Genomic DNA, 24657 nt, shown 5'->3' on the forward strand with positions numbered 1-24657 from the left:
TAATAGATGACGCCAGCGGCGACCAATCCCAAGGGAGCCCCGCCCATCCCCCGCCACCCCGCGCCACCCCGTCTCGTCTGCCTTCTATTCATTAGCACATTACCACCCCTCACGCGAGGGGTTACCGTAAGAAACAGATTTTTTTGAATTTGGAACTTTTGGGGCGTTTTTAGCGGTTTGCGCTAAACACTGTTAATGGTCTGTTAGTTATTTTAAGATGAAAAATGGACAAATATTTAAAAAGGAAAAATGTAAGAGCGTTCTAGTGTGAATATGGAGCAGGAATACTTTGGTAAAAGTCAAAGGATGTGGATTTGACTGAAAAGAAACGCTGCACTCAAATTATATACAGCCTAGAAGCATATTTTGTGTATATTGTTCGTTTCTTTTTGTTAATAAATTATGTATTACCAAAAAGGCTAAGAAAATCTTTACTTTACCAGACATTATATGTAATTCTAAATTATTTTTTTCCCAATTTATTTGTTTTGATTTAGTATTTGGGTTTAAATATACCAAATACGAAAGAATTTGAACTTACAACCTTATTAACTTGAACCCTGAGATACTTTAATTGTATCTACATATTATAATGATCAAAGTGGTGTTAGCACTTATCTTTTCATTTCCCTATTTATAATTTATGAAATTTAAAAAACCGCAAATGAATAAAGTGCAGCATACATAAAATATTCATTAATTCATCGCAGTATCAACGACAATAACTGCAAATCCGATTAACCACTTTAAAATTTCGAATCAATTAAAACCGTAACCGAATTCCAAATTCAATAATACAGATTCATTAGCCGTCCATCGATACTAGTATCGAGTTAGCGATGAAAATCGAGTTGTAAAATCGGTACAAGACAAGAGGTTAGAGTAATGGAGTTAGTGGGGACTGGAGGAGGAACTTAGTTAGGAGTTTGCCGACCGATAAGTGAACTAATCGGACCTGACCTACGAGTATGTTGGTGTGGTGGCGTGTGGCGCTAATAAAATGGGGAATTTATGGGGTGAGTTGGGGTTCAATAACTGCATGAGGAGAGATCTTGAATGTTTAAGAGACTTGCAGGGCATCCTGTACCCTGTAGTGTTTAAATTTTTTGACATTTATTCGTCGGGAAATCGTGGCATTAGATCAAGTGTTGGTTACAGGGAGCACTGTGTTGTAAAGACCGGGTCAGTAGGGGTACCGTGTCGTGTACTTACAAGGGTTTGATGCTGGTGCTGCGGCAGAGTGGTAGCAGAAGAGACGGGGCCAGTAGTGGTACCGTGTCCTTACAAGGTTGCGAAGCAGTGAAGGGGTACTCCAGGGCGGGCAGTATATGTTGATGCGGCGGTAGGCTTGGCGGGCAGAGGCAGCAGAGACCGGGTCAACAGGGGTACTGTGTACTTACAAGGGTGCGAGGCGGTGAAGGGGTACTCCAGGGCGGGCAGTCTGTGTTGATGCGGCGGCAGGCTCGGCGGGCAGTGGTAGCAGAAGAGACCTCGGCCGCCGCCACCGCCGCTCGCCAGCTGGAACGAAATCAGCCATATTAATATAGAGGTAAACAAAAACGTAAACGTAAAAAAAAACCTTAACACTACATTTTTGAACAATCTCATTATTTTAGTCCCTCGATAAAACAATTGAAATCATATATTAAGTTTTCCAGTAGTATTTACTTGTTAATTGAAATGTTTATAAAATCAATATTTCATATCTAAAAAAATTCATGATTTGTTAAATGTTGTTTGATCATTCGACACTTTTAAAAAGTGGCTTCCTTTTACGTATTCATTTTGCAAAAAAATTTGCTCAAAACGTATTGAATTGAATAAATTCTGTCCATAATATTGATCAATACACAATCTTAACATAGTATTAATCGTACCATAAATTGTCTTAAATTAATTACATAATCATAAATGTCACAAATGTATTGACGACCAGTTTGGCCTAGTGGGTAGTGACCCTGCCTACGAAGCCGATGGTCCCGGGTTCAAATCCTGGTAAGGGCATTTATTCGTGTGATGAGCATGGATATTTGTTCCTGAGTCATGGGTGTTTTCTATGTATTTAAGTATTTATAAATATTTATATATTATATATATCGTTGTCTAAGTACCCTCAACACAAGCCTTATTGAGCTTACTGTGGGACTTAGTCAATTTGTGTACTAATGTCCTATAATATTTATATTTATATTATATTTATATATATTTATGTATAAATTACATCACCAAATACGATCATTAAAATTGCATAGAGACAGAGACTTGCGAGCCCAGCATTTACTATCATTGTTCTTTTTACAATTACCACCATTAAAATCGCAATTAAATCTATCATAACACACCACACCACTAAACACACCGTTTAAAACCGCATACCTATTTCCCCACAACATAACACCAGATTAATATTCAATCAAAGCGCTCGCTTAATCTATGATTATGACGCCGAACACAATTACAGTGCGCGCGCACAAGAATAAAGATCTATAGATCTTTAAGCCGTGATCCACATCGCGCCCTGTAATCGGCGGCTCGTTTCTATGGTAATCGGGATAGCGTTAGATTCGTGATCGTGGTCTAGATGGCTTCATTTTTAGCTTTGTCGCTTTCCAATCGTTAGTGTAAACACGGATATGGTGTCATTATCAGGCAAATGGTACCACTTTCTTCATTGCCATTATATGCTACTGGGATTAAATATACGATTAATAAATAACGATATGTCCTTACAAGACACCAACAACAACCCAAGACATAAGTCAAGACAGTTGTACAAGAGCCCAAAAAAAAGGTTTAATAAATGTCTGAAAAAGTATCTTTTGGATACTCTATAGGGAATGTATTCCCCTATTAGGTATTCAACTACGAGTATACATACCTACTTACTAGAACTTTCAATTTAGGCTTATTAAAACATTAATTTAATTATGTATAAAATAGTGAGACTGATACCTGACTTCACACGTTTTGTGGAGCTTTGTCTACATATAAATTTTTTTTTACTTCTTGTTATAATAAATAAAATAAAAAAATTAAAAGTATTTATTTTATTGACAACTGATTACCTACTGATAATGAACTAAAACATCAAATACGATCACCAATGGTATCTGAAAAAATAATGATTTATTAAGTGCGCCTTTCCCCGGTATAGACCGACGTAATACGGTATATAATACAAAAAAAAAAAAGCGTTAATATTAATTACATTACTAAACTATGCTAGTAAATAAATAACGGGTGAGCACTAATTGATTAACACGTTTTTATTTCGCGGTTAGCAAACAACCTAATATTTTTGTTTTAATCAATAAAAGCCGTTGCAAATATATAAATTTACATAATAAACAAAACACACAATCAATAGGGTTGTTTCCAATTTTTTGAAACGCTTGTATTACATTCTATATTAACTAAAAGTTGCCCTAAAATTCAACTTTTATACTAAAAACGGCTTTATATATGTTAAATTAACAAAATATATTTTGACAGATGCTTTCGCGCCCAAAACGCTCTTTGAAAATTGTATGACGTCACAGTTTACGGTTTGACAGATAACTACATACACACGTAGAAGATACGAGCTGTCAACGGACATTTGTCATTTGTTGTTTATCGCCTAACTGTAAACACTGTCAATCCGAGAGTTGTGACGTCATCAGAATCTTCAAAGGCGTTTCGAGTTTGGTCACGTGACGTGTGCCAAAAGATATTTTAAATTCAATATTTACAAAAATATGGTCATTACAGGTCCCCTAAAAGTAGTTTAACATGTTCTTATAATCCAAAAGAATTTATTGGGATACAATTCTGCCCTAAGATTTGTAAATGGAAACAACCCTATTGTCATAGATTTTCGTATAGTCGATAGTTTTGTTTTTTAATATTTTCCTTAAATACATTTAGGTGTAAACAAATAAAAAAATACACTTTGATAAATGATAACGTGTACACTGTACTCGTAATTTCCAAATTTTCCATTCTCATCAAGTGACATTAAAATTCATACTTTTGTACACCAAAACTGCACCTTCTAGCGCATGCAACACCTACGACTTGCATACTCATAAGTGCGCATACGTTGCAACGGATTCAGTCGGTGCAGCAGCAATTTACTCATCGAAATTAATTGATTTATGCGCGCCGTGTCCTTTGCCCGTCGGGGGGAGTTTATGTAACCGGTCGTCATATCGCTATCGTTATATTAGATCAGTCTATTCAAGTCCTCCTCGTCATTTTATCTGATTTTATTTACGACGAATGGAGAAAAACTGACTAGATAGAGAATCTTTACTCTCTCAGGAAAAGATATAACGTAAGGAAAAACAATTGACTAAAGATAGAGGCAGACACAGTCGATATCGCTAAAGAATCTCTTCGACAACCCTTGGTGTAGTTAGTAGAAACAAAAGATTTAATCAAAAAAGTAGGTATTCAAAAATACGTCATGAAGCCCACTTTCAAGCTGCAATTACACTTTTTTGTTCGCCGCATGCTGCATGCGGTGACCACAAAAGTGTAAAGAACACGTTAGTCGGCCGCATTTGGCGATCGACAGCTGCTGTCGCTTATTAATAAATGAATAAATAAATAAAAAGTCATTTATTTTCATTTCATTTTCATATTAATTTCATTTATTTATTAGGTGACCGAAGCAGTGTAAATACGACATCTGTCCGCCTTATTAGGTCACCTACAGCGGCGACAGCAGATCATTTGATAAAGTAAAACCTCTATGCAAATCTGCTCATTATATCGTAGGCATTGGCCACTTATATTTTTTCTTATTGATTTTAATAATATTTCCTGTATTATTAAGCAAACTAATAAACTAGCTTTCCTAAGCACAAGCTTTGATATCGCGACAGCTCTCAGAGATCTGATGGATGACTATGTAGTTCCACCACCGCATTAGGCGGACAGACTATTGTAAAGACGGCGTTCGTTGACCAAATCCATTCAAGAGTCATGCGATCGCCGTATTGAAAATGAAAATGATTTATTTCATAGGCCGACAGACTAATGTGAAGACGACGTTTGTTGGCCTAAGTAGTTTAAAATGAATTCGGCGACCGCATTAGGTGAACAACAAAGTGTAATTGCAGCTTCATACACGCGATTAAAATAAACGTAACAAACACATATAATAAAATACAAATAGACATACAACTAACTAATAGGTAGTGAGATATTGGCTAAGTTCCTTAGTTTTCAATAATCTCTTATAAAATAAAATTGGTAATGGTCTTGCAGTTGCGTTGTCTGTGCGTAGAAGTTTCCTCGATCAGCAGAGGCGTGTGTTAAGTTCCCAATCCACATTGGGCTACTTGGCGTGAAGACTTTAGACCAAATCAAACCCTCTTCTTGTCCAAAGATGAATGAATGCCTGTACTTATATTTCGGATGCATTGATCACCATTCTTATCATTCGGTGATATACGTACACTAAGCACAATAGATATAGGCAAACTATTGACACAATGATAATCACAAACTATTGACACAATGATAATGACCGGTCTGGCCTAGTGGGTAGTGACCCTGCCTACGAAGCCGAAGGCCCCGGTTTCAAATCCTGGTAAGAGCATTTATTCGTGTGAAGAGTATGGATATTTGTTCCTGAGTCATGGTATTTTATATGTATTTAAGTACATATATTATATATATCGTTGTCTAAGTACCCTCAACACAAGCCTTATTGAGCTTACTGTGGGACTTAATCAATTTGTGTAATAATGTCCTAAAATATTAAACAAAAAAAAACTAAAGAAATCTGTTCAATAGTTTCATTCGAATTCCTCTGTAGTTGTAGCCTGGAATAGTTCAACACTCACGTCATACCCAAACAGTAAAATCAAGTCAGCAATCTCAGACAATTTGGTTAACATTCTTTCAGTGACATAACTTTGTTTGTGAGAGGAAAATGGCAATGAAATTCAATTGCAATGGCCCACGTGTTGGCGAGCATAAATGACATTAATGGAGCAATAGAGCTAAGCGATGCGCGGGCGACGCTCTGACGTCAGCGCGCAGGGCTGGCACGGACAGAAACAAAATACTTAGTATGTATAAGGATTAAACAAAATAGAACACTTATAATGGATGCGAAAAATCTTTCGCACATGCTATAGTTACAGTACCATCCGAAAGAACTTCATATTGTTTTTTTGACATTGTAATATATCTATGTATATACATATGGAAAAAAACATTATAGTAAACATTTGCTGGGGCCTCTCTTTGAGCGTATATATATATTAATAATGAACAATACTATGATATATTATGAACTAGTGACTGTAAGCTATGGACCTCCAGATAAGCTTAAAGAACGTAAAAAAATACTTCGTCGAGTCATTATCACAGTGAACTCACAATGTTCTTAATGCCAATTTTCGCCAATTTAAACTATTAACGAAACGAAACTTTTTCCAAAAAACGAAACGACAGAAAAATTATATCTAACTAACAAACCTGCCCACACCATTTTACGAGAATCGGTTGAGAAATTCGACTTGCAGAGGAGAACAGAACGAAAGATATTTTGCCCAAGCTGAAACAGAGAATTTCGCTAACGCTTGGAAAACAATTTGCGAACACTCATTGACATCATATCCTATATACAACACACAACATCTCTGCGGCTGTACATAGTCGCATTTTTATCACTTGTCACTATGCCTGTCACTTTCGCACTTACGTACTTGTTAGAACGTGACAGGCATAGTGACGAGTGACGAAAATTCGACCGTGCTAATGCCGCAGCTCTGCCAATAGTGTTTGTATTTGGAATGACGTTTAGTTAGAACTTTTAACCCTGTCTTCATCAGGCTAAGGGCCACTTGCTCCATCCCACTAACCCGGGGTTATCCGGTTAAACCATTAACCCAGAATCAAATTGTACGAGGAACCATGGTAACTCCAGATTTAACCGATTAACTTCGGGTTCTCTATGAAAACCACGGCCTCAATACGATTATATTTCAGGCAAATGGACTACTTAAATAGTGGATTGATAATGATATAATGCTATCTGTGTTTTGAATGCAAAGTTCAGCGAAAACTTTTCCCATTCATAATTGGTAATTTGCAATGGCGATTTAATTTTGCCTATGCTTGTTATATGCGCCGAGTGTAACCATCAAGTTGTATTGGCTCGTCCTGTCGGCGCGTGGGGTCGACATAATCCCATTTATTATATTATCGCGTTACCGCCTTGCTGTCTGTTATCACCGGCATTATTTCTTGTTACGTGTTCAATGTCAATACAAAAGTAGGTTTGTTTGATAGTTTCCAAATTGATGTAGTTGCGTTCATTTGTAGGGTTCCTATAGCTCCGATAGTGTCCAAACATGCAGCGTCAGTTCCTCGAGTATGACAGCCAAAACAGAGAAATTTCTTAACCGCCTCGCCGCTCTAATCAGTGGGTGCAAAATAGACAACGAAATTTCGATTTTAGTTTTTTGCGGTAGGCCTGGTACGTTAATTGCCGAACATCACATTTGTTTAATGAACTAGAGCTACCGCAAAATATTTGGGGCCGTACAGCGACATCTACTACAGCTGTCGTTAAAATATATACTAGGTAGTAACAATTATCAGAACCAAATAGGATAAGAAGTTAAAGAAAGTCAATTTGTGGCAAAACTAAAAGAAATGCTTCTGAATAAAAGTTTTTATTCCCTAAATGAACATTTAGATTGTAAGTTTTAAGGTAAACACACTTTAATTTTTATTAGGTATCTATAAGTTAGATAAAACCAATATTTTGTTTGCCATGTATGCCCTTGTAGGGCGCATGTTTGATCCACTATAACTTGTTATTTAACACCTGTTATAATACAGGTAACATGTTATAATGGACCTTTTAAAGCCCCTCTTATTTTTTAAATAATCTGTAGTATCTAGTTCCGTATTACAACGTCCTGCCACTGAGTAACTATTATTTAATCCGTAGCGTGGGGCTCATAATCTCATTTATTTATCATTACTCGCCGCATCCTCGTGCGCCAACCTTGACACGCTTGTCTTGACAGGTATTGACAGTGATTGCTAATCGATTACCGATTCAGTTTGGCTGTCGGGAACAGGGCTGCTTAAGACTGGCGGTATTCTCTTGTGTCAGCCGGCCCGATTCGAAGAATGATTAAGACACGTTTAAGATCTTGGAAAGATCTTTAAAAGATCGATAACTAAACGACGTGTCAAAATTGACGTTTATTTCGATTCCGCTGAAGATCTATCTACGATATTTCTAACGTCAAAGTGACATTGGTTGCCCGAATCGAGCTGCGTCTGTCAATCATACGACATACACGCGATATCTAAATGAGAACTTATCTAAACCACAACTTATCGTTATCGTATTTCATTATTCGAATAGGGCCGGCTCTTAAAGCTACGGTTATATGTAATTTCCCACTTTATATCAAAGATGCATTTCTGCGGTACAGTCGCACACAGACATAACGGTTAGTTAAAAAAAAACTGAACACGCACTCTAAAGCCTTGACAACAGAGACGTGTTCAGATATTTGTGAGCACCTTGGCCGCTCCGATATATTTGATGGCAGTGATGGCACCCGCGCCTGCGCACCGTCCCCCGCGCGTCTCGCGCGGCTACTTTAATTCACTCTTTCTTGTAAATATGTCTCTTTCTTTTATGTCTCAATTTCTGTATAAATAATGTGCATTTTGTAAATAAAATTCATTCAATCATGTACATTGCTGCAATCGACTTTCACTTCTAAACCAACCTTCTGATACCTACTTACATTGGCCACCTACCTCGCCATAAGTTTACTTATAAAGCCTCCCTCTACTGAAGAAGATGGTTGTAGAACATTCCTTCTAATAAACTGTGTTACTGTGGTCGCCTAGCTGATATATCATTTTAATTTACTATAACAATTTGAAAAAAAAATAACAGAACACACAAAAGAGTGCTGTTTTAACTAGGTATGAATTATAAAAAAATATGATTTTACCCTCCAGATACAAGTGAGATTACAACTATTACAAGCAAAGCGACCTTCTTTTAAATTAATCTACGCATTGACGACGAACCCAAAAAACTGATTATGTCCCATAAATACTCCTCTTAAATAGGGCCTTTGTTTATAAAGTACTTACCTCAATGTGCGAAACAAAACACCTGCAATGTACCTGAATAGCCGAGAACAGGACATTTTTGTTAAGCGAGTGGTTAAATCACACACATCCAGCCACTTACCTCATTAAAAGACCTGTAGGTCTTTTACACCATAAACAACGTAATCCAATTGAAGAATAAACAAAAGCCGCATTTTTTGACACCACGTGAATTGTCGGTGACGCTGCAAAGGATCTTTTATCGGGCTGGGGAATCGTGAGAGAAATGATTTTATCTGTTCTTTAAATTATTTAAAAGAGTTAGAAATAGAATTTATTAAAAACAATGAGTAAGTAACTAGATACTCAATCAAGAGGAAAGTAGGTTATATTATATTGATAAAGGACAATGACTTTGATAGTCAAATTATATCTATACTTACTTCTCGTACGTATATATATGATAATTGATATGGGTCATTTCAAGTAACAACTTAATTTTATTTTATTAAAATATATAAGTAATGCAATTAACTAAACTAATAGTACTATAAAACTAAAAATTTATTTACTTGAGCTGTAATTAATTTAAATTCGTTATACCAAAGACAAATAAGGTAATTATAATTACAATCAATGTAAGGCAATAACACACTATTATGCATTTATTCATTATATACTTATTAAATTTAACGCAAAATGATATCTAAAAATCTAGCTTACTGGTAATGTCTTTTATGTACCTAATCAACGATTATAAATTTGGATTTCTGCTCACAAGAATGACGAAACATGTTTCTTTTTTCAAACTCTACAGATTTTTTCAATTTCCAGTAGAGTCACACCGAAACCGGGTTTGTGCTGAAACTGAATATTTGGTTTTGACTTAGTTTCAGCCTGAACCGAAACTCTTAAAGGCGTTTTAATCGTTACAAAACTTTCATCGACCTTTCCTGACTGATTTGACGATTTAAAAGTGCTTGTTGCTAGGCCTATTTGAATAAAGAATATATTGACTTGACTTGACCTTTCCGACATATGCACAACGAGTTTTTCGGAATGAAACATCGAAATATCATTTGATATTTACTAGTTGTTTCTCGGTGAAGGAAAACATGATTTTTATAACGATTAAAACTCGTTAAAAACATCTCATTGACCTTTTTCCTTTGCAACATATGTACAATAAAACACATATTTTATATAGGTAGTAGTGGTGTAACTACTTGAAAAACACAAATCAAAATATTTGATAAAAATAATTAGATTTGTTCCTAAAAACTTGTCCAATGAAACACAATCGTGCAAGTGGTATAAAAAACCGGCCAAGCGCATGTCGGTCACGCCTGAACTAATTCTATTCTGTAAAGACTGATTAACTATCTTTACAGAAAACTAGCCGAACGCGATCCGTAACTGCAATATTGTGTCCGCGCGGCCGATAAGTTCGGCAGTTTTTAGTCGGTTTCGGCCAAAAATTATTAGCTCGAAACATGATATTTATGCCGAAACAGAAACCGACATCACTTCAGTCGGACACTAACTTCAGTAGCTACCTAAATCAAACGATAAAAGCAACATCAACTTATAAATTAAACCGATGAAAATAATTAACGAAATTTAAACATTACGCGTAATGAGCGCAGGCACAACATTAATTAGACATTTTAACTGAAATTAATCCAATTCATTAATGAGAGTCGTCGAATTAAGCGATACAAACGCGATTGCGCGCCAAATTGTGTTTGCTCCCGTTTTTGAACGAAAACTGTTTGCCTGTCTATTCGCCAAGCATTATTAATCGACTGTGAGTTGATGTCTAGTTTAACTTATACCTAGGATTCGTAGGAACTGAACGTATTCGGAGGTTGAGGTTATACTGGTTGGTTTGTGCCGAAGTGTGTATAAGATATGATTAACAACAACTGAGCTAACACGGGAATATTGGCGGATAGGTACAAATACCTGTAAATACTCGTATAGCTAATATACAAATTTTATAGATCGACATCAATTCAAATTTTTCAATATTCATTTCAACTAATTTTGGATTAAGTGGATTAGATTTCTTCTGTTAATATCTACTAACGCGCAGATAAAGAGCCCTATAAACTCTTGCCACTACTAGACAAAGGTGTCCTCCGAAGGTAAATAACTAAAAAATCCACATTGGGTAGACCGGGGCCAATCAGATCATAGGATAAATCAGATCTGACAAAAAAATCGGCTGATATTTCAAATATAAATATTTTGATTGGGATTGCAGGCTAAGGATAAAATACGGTGCAAAATATCAACGGATATTACATCTTGATCTGATTCGCCTCGCGAGGAAGATGATGATTTAAAAATATGTACATAAAGGAGTATGTAAGTAAGACGGCATCGTTTCGAGCGAAGGCGCCATAACCTTTGGCCTATGCTCTATTAGATGGCGCCACTTTCTGATGTTTAACAAATTTAACTTATATCAGTGAAAGAATAAGGATTGAAGTCAAATGGCGTTCTAAAAGTTTTAATCAGGAGTCGAAAGATGGCAGTAAATTTACTGTAGCTACAAAGTTTTCTTTGACAATACACCTCTATTTCAAATTCTATTTGATATTAAGGCAGGTACTAATATAAAGTGATATCCAACTATTTCGTTTTGTCACCAGACAAATTCTCGTCTCGTACCACAATGACGCATGCCCGGCCAGATCAATTTGGACGTGAAACATAATTAATTTATCTGGCAAGCGACTTAATGACTTCAATTATCCTCCGCTGTATCGAATTTCGACACGTTACTGTCTTAACCTCGTATCTTTCGTTGATTTTATATACTAAAATCAACTTTGTGACTTACGAATTACGGCTGATTTTGCAGTTATCGATGGAACTAAATAGGATGTTAAGAAAGTTTTTAAACGATTTGCTTTGCCATAGCAGTGACCGGCGAGTTTGGCTATTTCATTATGGAGGTTGAATTAGTTCGTGCAAGTTATTAATCAAAATATAGGAATAATGAAATTGTGAATTATGTAATAATGAACGGAATATCATTTCATTTTCAGGTAAAGAAAACATTGTGACAACATTAGAACGAGATTTAACGTATTTTAATTTGAATTTTAAACGCTAGTGGCCTAGCGGTAAAACGTGCGACTTGCATTCCGGAGGTCGCGGGTTCAAAGTGTTCAAACTCCGGTTCGTACCAATGAGTTTATCGGAAGTATCATATCATTTTATATTAAATATATGGCTTGGCCGTTACTTCACTACAGAAACTATTGTATAATAAAGAATAATGAATAGTAAATAAATTGACATGTGACCGTAGCGAAACGGCCAAGCCACATATTTTGCATTTTTGACTAAGGCGTAGAGTTTGTGAAGTTAGGGCTAGTAGAGTTAGATGCTTGGCTCTACGAGAGATCTGATTGACAATGCGAGCCTTATGGTTTCGTCTTGACAACATTTTACATGAAAATGTTTTTGGTGGGATTTGTATTTTCTATAAGAATTTATATTTATGATTTCTAGGCTACGTGTACCAGTAACTTATCATAAGTTTAAACTTATGCGAAAGGTCATAACGTCACTACATCACAGTGTACATTGCACCGGATAATATGTAAATTCATTGTTATCAATTGAAACAAATTATTTTACGATTCAACAATACGATTCAGCCCGCTTGTTTCTAAACAATCAATAATATTTAATCACAGCGGTATCGGAGTTTTATAAATGGTAATGGAGATCAATTGAACGTTTAAATTAACTGTTAATAACGGGTTACTTGGGGCAGTGCGATGGAAAAAAACGTATTGAATTACAAAACAGTAATGTGCGCCACAGAGGAATTATATCATCGAATGGGTTATATCACGGATCACTCGCACTAGACCGGTCAGGGTCTGGGCCGAGGTGTCCGAGGCTTCGATTTATCTATAAGGAGCATCACGTGATCACCTATCATAGAAATAGGTTTGTACTGACTAGAGTTTAAACATCTTTTTAAAATACCATGGTTGCATTGAATAAATGATTATAAATTACGAATTATGTCCGCTTTAAAGGTGATTCTGGAGTATAAATTATGTGGTGTAGTAATAAGTATATTATTTAAAAATCAATGAAAATTGACCTGATTTCTTTATATATTTATCTTAATAACATATATAGGTAACAACTAACACATTTACGGTCATTTTCAAACCAAGTCATCGTACAATATGTACAGTGAGCTACGAAATTGCATGTAGAAATTATGAACGAATTCATTGATAAAGTCACCATGCGCTATTGCGGCTGATGGTACTTACTTACCTATTTTCCACAATGAAGACAATTTTAAGCTTTTGTTTATTATCACACCATCAGATTTTATATTCTTTGATTTTCAGTCAATTCTATAAACTTAATCATTTCGTTGAGTTTCAGTCAAAGTATAAAGTAAGTTTCAGTTAACTTTTTGTTATTACTTCACAGGTAAAAAAGTGTCATGTATGTCAATACAACATAGTTTATACTCGATTCTGCAACTGCAAGGCGTAACCAAAATACAAATGTAATTGAACTACGCATACCTTCGCCGCATACCTTACCGTCCTCTAGCCATCAATCTAAACGACGTAAGCGACCATCTTTGCCATACCATAAACGTCCTTTTAGACAAGCCTTGCAGCTTAGTCACGTGCTGTACAAGGTTCACCGAGCCCAGAAGATTCGACTCATCGTACAACCAGTTTAAAGCAACAATACTTTGGAAAAGTGTTGAGCCTTTAGAAAGATAGAATAGACACACTTATAGATAGATAGAATACTCTTTATTGGCACACCTCAGTAAAAATATACCAGAAAATAAACAATTTACTAAATGAAGATTTATAGTAGTTAGCCCGAGGCGAATGCTTGGTGAAGGATTGAAACAGCACTGCGAACCGTCGAGATCAATTACTAACAATTACTACGACGCGGCGCAATTGAGCGTTATTTCTATTGAATAAACTTTGCATGCTGACCCTATTAGTGCTCAATATTATATTGTTGCGTTCAGTTTCGTCGTACGAGGAATTGAGTCTTGACAAGCATCCAAACGTAGTCATGAAGTCTAATTATGAATGTGTTTTTAATTGTTTGGGGCACCGTGTTATAAAGTCTAATATTTTTTTCCATTCAAGACTCACGCTAGAACGGTCTGGGTCCGGGCCGAGCCGTCCGTCGCTTCATTTTCTATGACGAGTGATCATGTAATCACACACATCATCATGATCATCATCATGTGATCATGAGTGATCATGTGATGGTATGCTTTCTATAGATAACGAAGTGTCAGACGCACGGCCTGGACTCCCAATGTTGCCTAGTTCTAGCTAAGTACATTCAAATTGATCATTCACCATTAATTCCTCACCATCAGGACAGGAAGATGTCGGATTATACCAAGAAAGTGTTTAATGTCGACAAATAAAATACAGGTAAAATAAATAGGATACACGTGTCGACAAGTAAAATACAGGTATAATAAATAGGATACACATGTCGACAAGTAAAATACAGGTAAAATAAATAGGATACACATGTCGACAAGTAAAATACAGGTAAAATAAATAACATTATTTAAGTGTAGGGTGTAGGCGATTAACTCGCGTTAAATTAAAAAAATTACGTCCAATTGCAAAGATTCAGAATGTATTTATGCCAAAACATTGAATACATAATTATGTAAATATCTCTCCATTACTTACCTACATGATGTACAATTTTCACACTACACCTAAGCCCTATTCTGCACATGCATATTAACGGCACGCAAACAACTCAATTTGGTGCTGCTATAGTATTCACAAAAGGCTATAGCGCCCCTAGTTTCGAAGCTTGCATATAATTGGTATGCGATAAGGCTATTCCTGAAGCGTGCGATACAGATTAATTTAGGTACGGCAACTTAGAATGATTACAAACCGACCTGTAACGATGTTATCAATAAATATCTTCTTTTCTTTTTGTTAGGTTTAAGATATCAGGTAAATGATTTTCACGTCAGGCAGTCGGAATATAGCTATACGATAAACGGCCGTGTCTCATTTCTCGGCACCCTTTTCCCTCCTAAATAACACTTTTCTTTTCTTAGTAAGGGCAGGTGGAATGTTGTGCCGTTCTCGAGAATGTTCTCCGTTTTGTATGGCGAATGTTCTCGTGCGAGAAGAACGGCATAACTATTGGTGGAATACACGGTTATACAGGCTAATTCAAACAAACACTGACAACAGAATAATGTCATTTAGTTATCGTCGTAATGTACGTACAAGTACAGTTATTATTTTCGTAGTCGACATCTAGCATCGAGTAGCGGAACTCTCAGTACTGCTACTCGATAATAGACATAGCGCCAAACAAAAAGTCTAATGCTCAATGATTTACCGCTAATATTATAACCAGATTAACCGGAACTCTATTTTCAACTCCTACGCTTACTCTGGTTATAATATTAGCTGAAAATCGTTGAGCATTGGTTGCCGCGATATCTATTGTCGAGTAGTAGTACTGAGAGTTCCGATACTTGACGCTAGATGTAGACTACGAAAATAATAGTATTTTTGGTAACAAAACCGTTGTATGGAATGAGCACTCTTGGTCTTTTTAATTCTCTTTACTTAGACTAGATGAGTAAGAGCTAAGAAGTAAGATGTAAGTATACTACCCTGATTTTACTATAAGAATCCTTGTCTAATATCTAATATTCACTGCGGGTAACAACTCTACAGGGTTGGTGATCATAATGGGTCAGTAACTGATATCAGAAACTATGACACATGCGGAAACACGACTTTAAAAGAAGAAAGAAGAAAATAGAAAAGAAAGAAAGAAAAAAAGAAACGTGAAACCTTTAAATAATCAGTTTGTTTATTTAAAAATATATTTATTAATTATTTATGTATTACTTTCGTTATTATATTGTTTATTTTGGTATTAAGAGCACAAGAGTGCTCTTACCAATAATACTATTATTTTCGTAGTCTACATCTAGCGTCAAGTATCGGAACTCTCAGTACTACTACTCGATAATAGACATAGCGCCAAACAAAAAGTCTAATGCTCAACGATTTACCGCTAATATTATAACCAGATTAACCGGAACTCTATTTTCAACTCCTACGCTTACTCTGGTTGTAATATTAGCTGAAAATCGTTGAGCATTGGTTGCCGTATTTATGTCTTTAGTTTATATACCTATTATGTATATCTTCGTCTAGTATCCTTAACACAAGCCTTATTTAGCTTATTTGTGACAGACTGACAGTTGATTCTTTGTGTAATATTGTCACATACCTAATATTTATATAATTATGAACTTTTAACCAATCATTGATATTACTTTTTATCATCAGCAGACGTATCGCCTAATGGTAAGCAATTACCGGCACTCATGGACGTTCGCAGCACCAGAGGGGTTGCAAGTGCGAGGCAGAGCCCCTTTAAAGATGACTCACGCTAGACCGGGGCGAGGCGTCCGACACGTCATTTTCTATGACGGCTGATCAGTGATCATGTGAGCTTTCTACAATAGAAAACGAAGCGCTGGAAGCTTCGGCCCGGCCCCGGCTCAGGCTTCCGACGCTTCGTTTTTTATGACAAGTGATCGGTGATCACGTGATGCTTCTGTAGAAAAAGTGTCGGACGCTACAGCCCTTTCTAGCGTGAGTCATCTTTTAAAGTGGTGTGGCTGGCCTTTAAGGTCTTTTGAAGGAATACGTTCTTTTCTTGGAAGTTTGAATGAAGTATCGGTCAGTAAATACCGCGGGCGACAGTTCATCATCATGATCATATGTGAATTTATATGTTATATTAATTTAATGAAATGTGCAAGATAATTGTAACCTAATCACCCACTTGTAGCACACTTATATTGCTGTGCCCTTACAGGGTGGCACATGTATACCTACATGTTCCATTCCATCCATGCTTGTATAATGCAAATGTAGATGTATAAATTCTATTTCTATTCTATTAATTTCACAGTTAGTTGTGCGAGGCATGAAGTTTCACATAATTCACATATCCAGAATAGCCCCTTTAGACGGATCGAGTTAGTGAACGCGGAGGCTTTTAATATCAACTTTAAACTAGCTTTACATAATAAGTGTACGGAGTTATGTTACTTGCGGTAATTAGATTGGTCGTACTTACAGTGTTAGTTTGGCGATTCCAACTACAACTCTGTATCTTTAGGCATTTAAATAAAAGTAAATAAAATCTACTCTGAAATGGCTCCTTAATTCAGTTGAGGGTAAATGAAAACATTACATGATCAAATAATGTAGGTTAAACTCAGGTCGTTCAGTCACAGATACAGGTGGTTTTGTATTTGGTTGGTTAGCCAATAAATGTTATAATTACCCGAAAACGTACAAATTATTGGTTTACTTTTATTTAAATACCTAAAGATACAGATGGTTATTTTCTGTCTGGAATGTCTGTAATTTACATTTAATTCGTTTGATCGATGAGTTTTTAGGAATATCGACCAGTTAGGATTGTATTGTTCTCTTGTTTCAAAATATCCTTTCGTGATTTTAAATTATAATGTTATTTATTACAGACAAGACTAATGCTCCAATCCGAGAAAATTATTTAGTAATCAGTAGCATTAGTTATTAATATTTTTTACAAGATCTTAAACAAAATAAAATAAAATAATTTAGTTTGTACATAAGAAATCCGCAACACAAGCTTCGTCATTTTTTTTAAGACAATAGAATGTAGCGGATATAAAATAATTATAAGAATTAATAATAAAACCAATAAGTAAACTAAAACTAAAATCTGACTAAATTAAATTTAAAATAAAACTAAAATAAATCTGAAAAGGGCCTCTGCGGCATAGTACCGAAAACGACGGCAGCATTTTTATTTTACAGTTAGATATATATTAATTTGGTTGAGTGTCATTGGTTTGAAAATTTTGTAACACACATGGTATGCTACTTTGTTGGTTTTTATACAAGTTTAAATTGAAACAGAGTGTACCTACATCCTAATGTACATTGGGCGGCACATTTACACAACTTATTATTATTAACGGCCCGATTCGAAGAATGAGATACGATAACGATAAGTTCTGGTTTAGATAAGTTCTCACTTAGATATCGTTTATATGTCGTATAATTGACAGAATCAGCTCGATTCGGGCAACCAATGTCACTTTGACGTTAGAAATATCGTAGATAGATCTTACTGGGATCATAGCGGAATCGAAATAAACGTCAATTTTGACATGTCGTTTAGTTATCGATCTTTTAAAGTTTTTTCGAAGATCCTAAACGTGTCTTAATCATTCTTCGAATCGGGCCGTAAGTAAGGATAGCCATGTCTGCAGTCGCACTCTAAGCTAACTTATTACGCTTAGTTAAGAATAAGGCCATAAACATTGATTGTTGGCGCCTGATCAGTTTTCAATGTGCGCATACGCAACAATAATTGATCTCTCTTGCGTTGACTCAGAGATTGAGATGCGTCCTGACGTGCGAGTCGAGGTATACGAATGCTACATATGTATATTATTTCACGTTATGTTTAACTAAGGAGTAACTATTTCAACTACCTTTTTTTGTTTTTACTAAGCATGTACATAACCACCGCAACCCTTATTCCTTTTTTTAATTAATAAATTGTAACGCATACCTAATACATATAAAACACATTTTTTTTTAAGTAAGGACGCTAACACGAAGAATTTCGTACATTGACCCGTCATTTTGTAACTGTATCGCACGCACTTAATTACATGCTGTTCCACCGCACACTGTCATTGACCGCCGGCATTATCGGCGGGACAGCAATATAATTATGCGCGTGTAGCAGAGATAGCAACAGGCGGGCCAATGTATAAAATTCTTCGTGCTTAGCGTCCGTAGCGAAATAAAACTATATAATGCAAATAAATACGTGTACGTATGATAGTGGCGCCTTCATGATCACATTTCAATGCAGCAAATGGAGCAGTAATTGAAGTTTATTACGTTACTTTACTGCCGATTGAGACTGTGACGTTCAAATTAATTGTCTGGTATTTAATATGCGACGTATGAAGCATACAATATACTCACATATCCGACTGAGACTCAGTTAGAAAACCTGAATCTGAATCAGGGTTACAACCGCGAAAATCGAAGTCCGCCGCAAATTGCGGGCATCTTTCTCTGGCTCTCTAATTACTCCTTCATTGGAGTAAAAGAGAAAGATCCCCGCAATTTGACGATTTCGGTTGTCGCGGGAGGCCTTTTGGTGTCGGCATAAAAATCATGTTTCAGTCGAAGTTTCGGTTTCGGGCAAAGGACTGCGTCCTTTTTCGGTCACGCCGATACATACAACATTATACTTTCGGATCGCGTTCGGCTAGTTTTCTAATATAATGATAAGTGAATTCTAATTTATTTTTCTTAACTAGGCGTGGTTCGACACGCAGTCGGCCGGTTTTTTATACCACTTGCACGAATTAGGTATTTCATTATTCCTGTCTAAAAAGAAAGACCATCAACATTTCTTTCAACGATTTTCACACTATAAAAGTTTTCGGCCGATACTGAGACAAAACCAAACCTTCGGTTTGAGCAAAAAATCCGGATTCGGTTAGATATTATTTAAAAAAGCATTATACACGATTATCATTATAGTGCTTACTAAATTTCAAGCTATCTACCTGAACCAGGTACCTGTATCATTGTAATATGGCAATTTATTTATTTAAGCTTTGTTCTCACACATCTGTTATAAAATTGACTTTTCTTTTATTATATTCTATGATGTGTGATCCCTTGAGGGTAAAAGCCTCCTCCATCTTCTTCCATTTTTCTCTATCTTCAGCAGTATTATCCCAATTTTTTCCTGCTATTGCTATTATGTCATCAACCCATCTCTTTCTTTGTCTTCCTGAGTTCCGTTTGCCCAGTGGACCTTTCCATTTCTTCTTCTTCCTCGCGTTGTCCCGGCATTTGCCACGGCTCATGGGAGCCTGGGGTCCGCTTGACAACTAATCCCAAGATTTGGCGTAGGCACTAGTTTTTACGAAAGCGACTGCCATCAGACCTTCCAACCCAGAGGATAAACTAGGCCTTGTTGGGATTAGTCCGGTTTCCTCACGATGTTTTCCTTCACCGAAAAACGACTGGTAAATATCAAATGATATTTCGTACATAAGTTCCGAAAAACTCATTGGTACGAGCCGGGGTTTGGACCTTTCCATTTGGTTGTTTGAATAGTCCACCTCTTGTCTTTGTATCTAGCCAAATATCCAGCCCATCTCCACTTTAGTCTTAAACTAAACTATAGTGCGTCTGTCAGTTTTGTTTTCTTTCGGTGTTTCGTACTTAATTTATTCTTCTTAATTTCAAAAGGCTTCTTTCCATTGCATGTTGGCAAGATGATTTTTTTTCTTTAACTTTCTCAGTGAAGACCTGTGGCGAACTTCTTTGGTTGTCTTATGTCCGCCTGTGAACGCAGGCCGCTAAGTCAATGATATGTTTTTAGAAAATTAAAGGAAATGTAGTTTTATTGACAATTAAAAGTTATTATCAATATTATCATACATATGACATCTCATACCAAAAACATATCATTGACTTAGCGGCCTGCGTTCGCAGGCGGACGTAAGACAACCAAAGAGGTTCGCCACAGACCCATGTCTGGCATCCGTAGGTTAAACATGGCAATTAGCCACTTTCAATGTTTAGCAGCGACGCTTTGGTTTACTGCTACATAAACGCATATTACTTGTGTCAGCGACAACCTACGTATGTCAGCGGTTAGGCAATTCCGAATAAAGACACATTTGGCTCATATATACACTAACATATTGGTTTCTACCCTTACTTATTGGAAGAGCGGGGTCTCCAAGCATATTTGATGCTTAAAAGAAGATCCCAATCGGAATTAACCGCTAACCCAGGGTTAAATTGTAATGGTAACTCCGGGCTTAAGGGGTTAACCCCGAGTATGGCTAACCCTGGATGGCGCAAATGACCCTAATTAATCTACGATCCGGTAGGGAGCACCAGTCTTTCTGATTGTCAAATATACTAAAAATGTCAAAAGATATCACAGCATTTACCATGAATTTAATTAAATTTTGTTGTAAAAAAGAAAAACTTTATAAACATAAATCGCTCTTAATACCATATGTGGCATCATGCGATATTGTTACTGCGATATCGCGGCTAATCCGTGATGAACATTGCATCCGTCTAGGAATAATATGAGTGCGCGCGAAATGTACATATCGAGATCGCTTAAATCTGAATACGCCCCCATGTCGGTCAAAACTAAACAATATTTCATTATTCAAAGTAAATATTATTATATTATAGGGATATTCTTACACAAATTGTCTAAGCCCCACGGTAAGCCAAGAAGGCTTGTCGTCGGGGATAGTGCAATACCGCGCAACTAACAAAGTCGTAAGAGTTCGAAATTCAAACAATGTACAAGGTAATTGGACCTTACTGCATTTGTTAGTGACGCGGTATTGCACTATCCCCGACGTTGTGTTGGTTTAAATGAAACAGACAGAAGAAAAAATATATATTAAATAATTCATTTAAGAAATTGTCACATTTATAAGTCGTCGCTTTTATAAGGTTTATCGCTTAGTAAATGATGTGTACTTTACAAAAACTTTTACTTACGCGTTTACAATCCAAGATATTAAGATTTTCCTTCACTTACTTCAGTCGCGCTACGAAACACACGTGCGCGCGTAGCAGGTGCTACGCCGCCGTAGGCGCGTAGCGCATATTCTCTATTAAATTATTATGGTTGCGCTTTTTTTTTGGGTTAAAATTTAGCTTTTGTCAAATATTTCATAAGTTATTTTAATAATCAATTACCCCCTTATTCATAAACGTGTACTAAAGTTACGATGCCGCTGATCATCGTTTGTCCCTTTCCGACGTATTGGTATGATGGAAAGGGACAAACGATAATCAGCGGCACCGTAACTTTAGTACACGTTTATGAATAAGGGGGTAAATATATATCTTTCGTCAATACTTGAATAACCTATTATGACCAAATAAGATCATTAAAATTAACCTTTAAACCGCCGTAGTCTGATATGTAAGATATACAATATCCAGCTCATTTCGCCGCAGTCTGATAAATAAGACAAAACTTCGTACCGGCGGCGACACGATCGCGCTCGTTGAAAAAAGCTGTTAAAAAGGTTGCCGGCATATGTTAGTCAAGTATTTCTGATTGTTAATATGAAATTAAAATACTGCTGCCTCATATGGCCATTACCTAAAAAAAGTTTTAAAAACTTTCAGCGAAAATTAAAACTTCGAACCAAACCTTATACAACCACTCAGCAAACCTTGAAAACACCACAAACACATTACCTTATTAGCGTCTGAAAATATTTTGTCGTTTTGTGGGCGGGAATGTTCCCGCCAACTCCGTACACACGCGGTCACCGCGCGCACATCCACACCGCGCGAGCGCTCGCGCCAGACTGAAACCGCCCTCGGCCTCGCAAACAAACCCCACCCGCCGACTCCCCCTCCCCACCTCTCGCCCTGATTTAATAGCGAGCGCGGGCACTGATTCACTTAGTAGAACGCAACTACCGACTGCCTCCCTCTCTCTCTTGCATCCGCGGTCTCTCGTCTCGTGCACACGCGTTAAACAAATATAGGTTAGAGCGAGACGTAGCGCTTGACTCGATTTGCATGTGAGGCGGTCGCAAACTTTACGTCCTCGTTCGTTAAATTATTTATACGTTTGGAAATACTTTTAGCGGCCGAAAAGATTGCTTTAAAAGAGAATTAAGTGACCGTTGGGCGGATTAGGGAGGAGGACTAATCAAGTTGCTGCTCTGATCACTCTCTAATTCGTCTAAGCAGCATTTTGTCGTGTTTTTTAATCCCCTTTGTATTAAAGGTAAACTTCATTAGTCTTGGCTTGAGGAAAATGATGAACTTAGTCCGATTTTTTTTTGAGAAACTTAGTAACATTATATAAAGTACGTTACTATTGTTATTGTATCAGTTTTAGGTAAATACACTAAATTTTAAATAAAGAAAAACTTTTCCTAATTTATTTTTAATTTTAACAAATAAATACTTCAAATGAAATTACTTTTATGAAAATATTTTAATTTGTGCTACTTTAATTAGACACCCTACTATTTAATCTATAGACGCAAATCAGTCCATTTCGGTTTAAATACGCATTAAAAACAGTTAATTTGCTTATTATTGAATAAAACTATCTAAACACAAGCCGTACTTAGTTAAACTTTAATATGGTTCACTCTAACCAGGGTTCAGGGCAGAATGTATTTGACAATGTAGAGACATAATTATTTATAAATCAAGTAATTTAATTTGTTCAATGGGACAGTAACCTCTTCTATTTTTTCATTTTGCATTATATAACAAATTTTTACAATTAACACATTAAAAAACACCGGCACCGCAACGAAAAAAAAAAAATTTATTAAATTTAACAGTTTTGAATGATACACGCTTAGGTGGTTCAATGGAACAGTAACCTCTTCTATTTTTTTTCATTTTACATTATATAATTAATTTTTACAATTAACATATTAAAAAACACCGCAATATATATTTAAAAAAAAAAACATTTATTAAATTTAACAGTTTTGAATGATTCACAGTTAATTTCACTAGACTTAAATCGACCGGGATATAAACCGAGATTGCCTTTTATATCGTTTTTGAGCTCCCGATATTTCTACCAGGTTACATGCATCTTGTTCACTAACTGAATTGTGTTCCTCTTTGGATATTAACATTATTAATAATATTTTGACACAATATGTTGTATATCAACTACAGCTATACCCCCTACATTTGATTTTTTGCGAATTTCTAAACATTATAAGAGTATCTAAAAATTTGTTTAAAATCTGTTTTACTCGCCTAAATTTTACAGTAGTCAAAAAATCGAAAAAAGTTAAACGTACGGGCACAGCTATGGTTAATATACATCAAATTATTTAAAAATATTTACCATAATGTCAATTTCCAGAAAGGAAAATGGGGACTACGCTTGTATGGAAAAGCGGCTGTCCCCGTTCGACTAAAAGAGTTTTAAAGTTCAAATGAATAAAGTGAGAACGGAACGCTAAACACGAAGAATTTCGTACATTTACCCGCCTGTCTGCATGTCTATCGCACGCGCGTAATAATATTGCATTGTCACCCGACTTCAGCTTCATCGGAAACCGAGAAGTGAGTCAAATTTATCATGCAAGATTTGACTCGTACAAACATTTAAACATACTCGTACATAGGTAAGTACATTGCAACTTAAATAAAAGCTTGTAAAATGTAAAAAATTTCCAGTTATTTTAAGGTTTAAAGATCTTTATATCTCATAAGAATATAAAACATATTCACTTACATGAGATTTTTTTTTTTTCATGCAAAATACATTTTTGCAGAGCTTTTTACTTAACCTTATTAACTCTGAATACTTACTATATAGTTGATTCGAGAATATTTTGAATTAATATGTTTCTTTTTTCATTTTTGTGACTAGGTACTTATTTATCAAATA

The 24657-nt window shown here is 36.0% G+C and overlaps 1 protein-coding gene and 1 long non-coding RNA gene across 2 annotated transcripts in view; both read right to left on the reverse strand.

The window, feature by feature from the left end:
* The window catches only part of LOC133526637 (dorsal root ganglia homeobox protein), a 99698-nt gene extending 75808 nt beyond the window's left edge, over positions 1-23890 (reverse strand). The window contains exons 1-3 of the mRNA XM_061863329.1: positions 23842-23890; positions 22473-22681; positions 1401-1518 (exon numbers count right to left, since the gene is read on the reverse strand). Of these exons, the coding sequence (XP_061719313.1) occupies positions 1401-1518; positions 22473-22681; positions 23842-23890 (376 nt within the window). The remainder of the gene's footprint in view (positions 1-1400; positions 1519-22472; positions 22682-23841) is intronic.
* Positions 19648-20937, reverse strand: LOC133526257 (uncharacterized). Its single transcript, XR_009800711.1, has 3 exons — positions 20757-20937; positions 20316-20534; positions 19648-20034 (listed from the first exon to the last, which is right to left on the reverse strand). It is a non-coding gene; the product is annotated as an uncharacterized LOC133526257 (long non-coding RNA).
* Positions 23891-24657: the final 767 nt, after the last annotated feature.

This window comes from Cydia pomonella, chromosome 16 (genome assembly GCF_033807575.1).
Source record: "Cydia pomonella isolate Wapato2018A chromosome 16, ilCydPomo1, whole genome shotgun sequence".
Classification (NCBI taxonomy): Eukaryota; Metazoa; Arthropoda; class Insecta; order Lepidoptera; family Tortricidae; genus Cydia; species Cydia pomonella.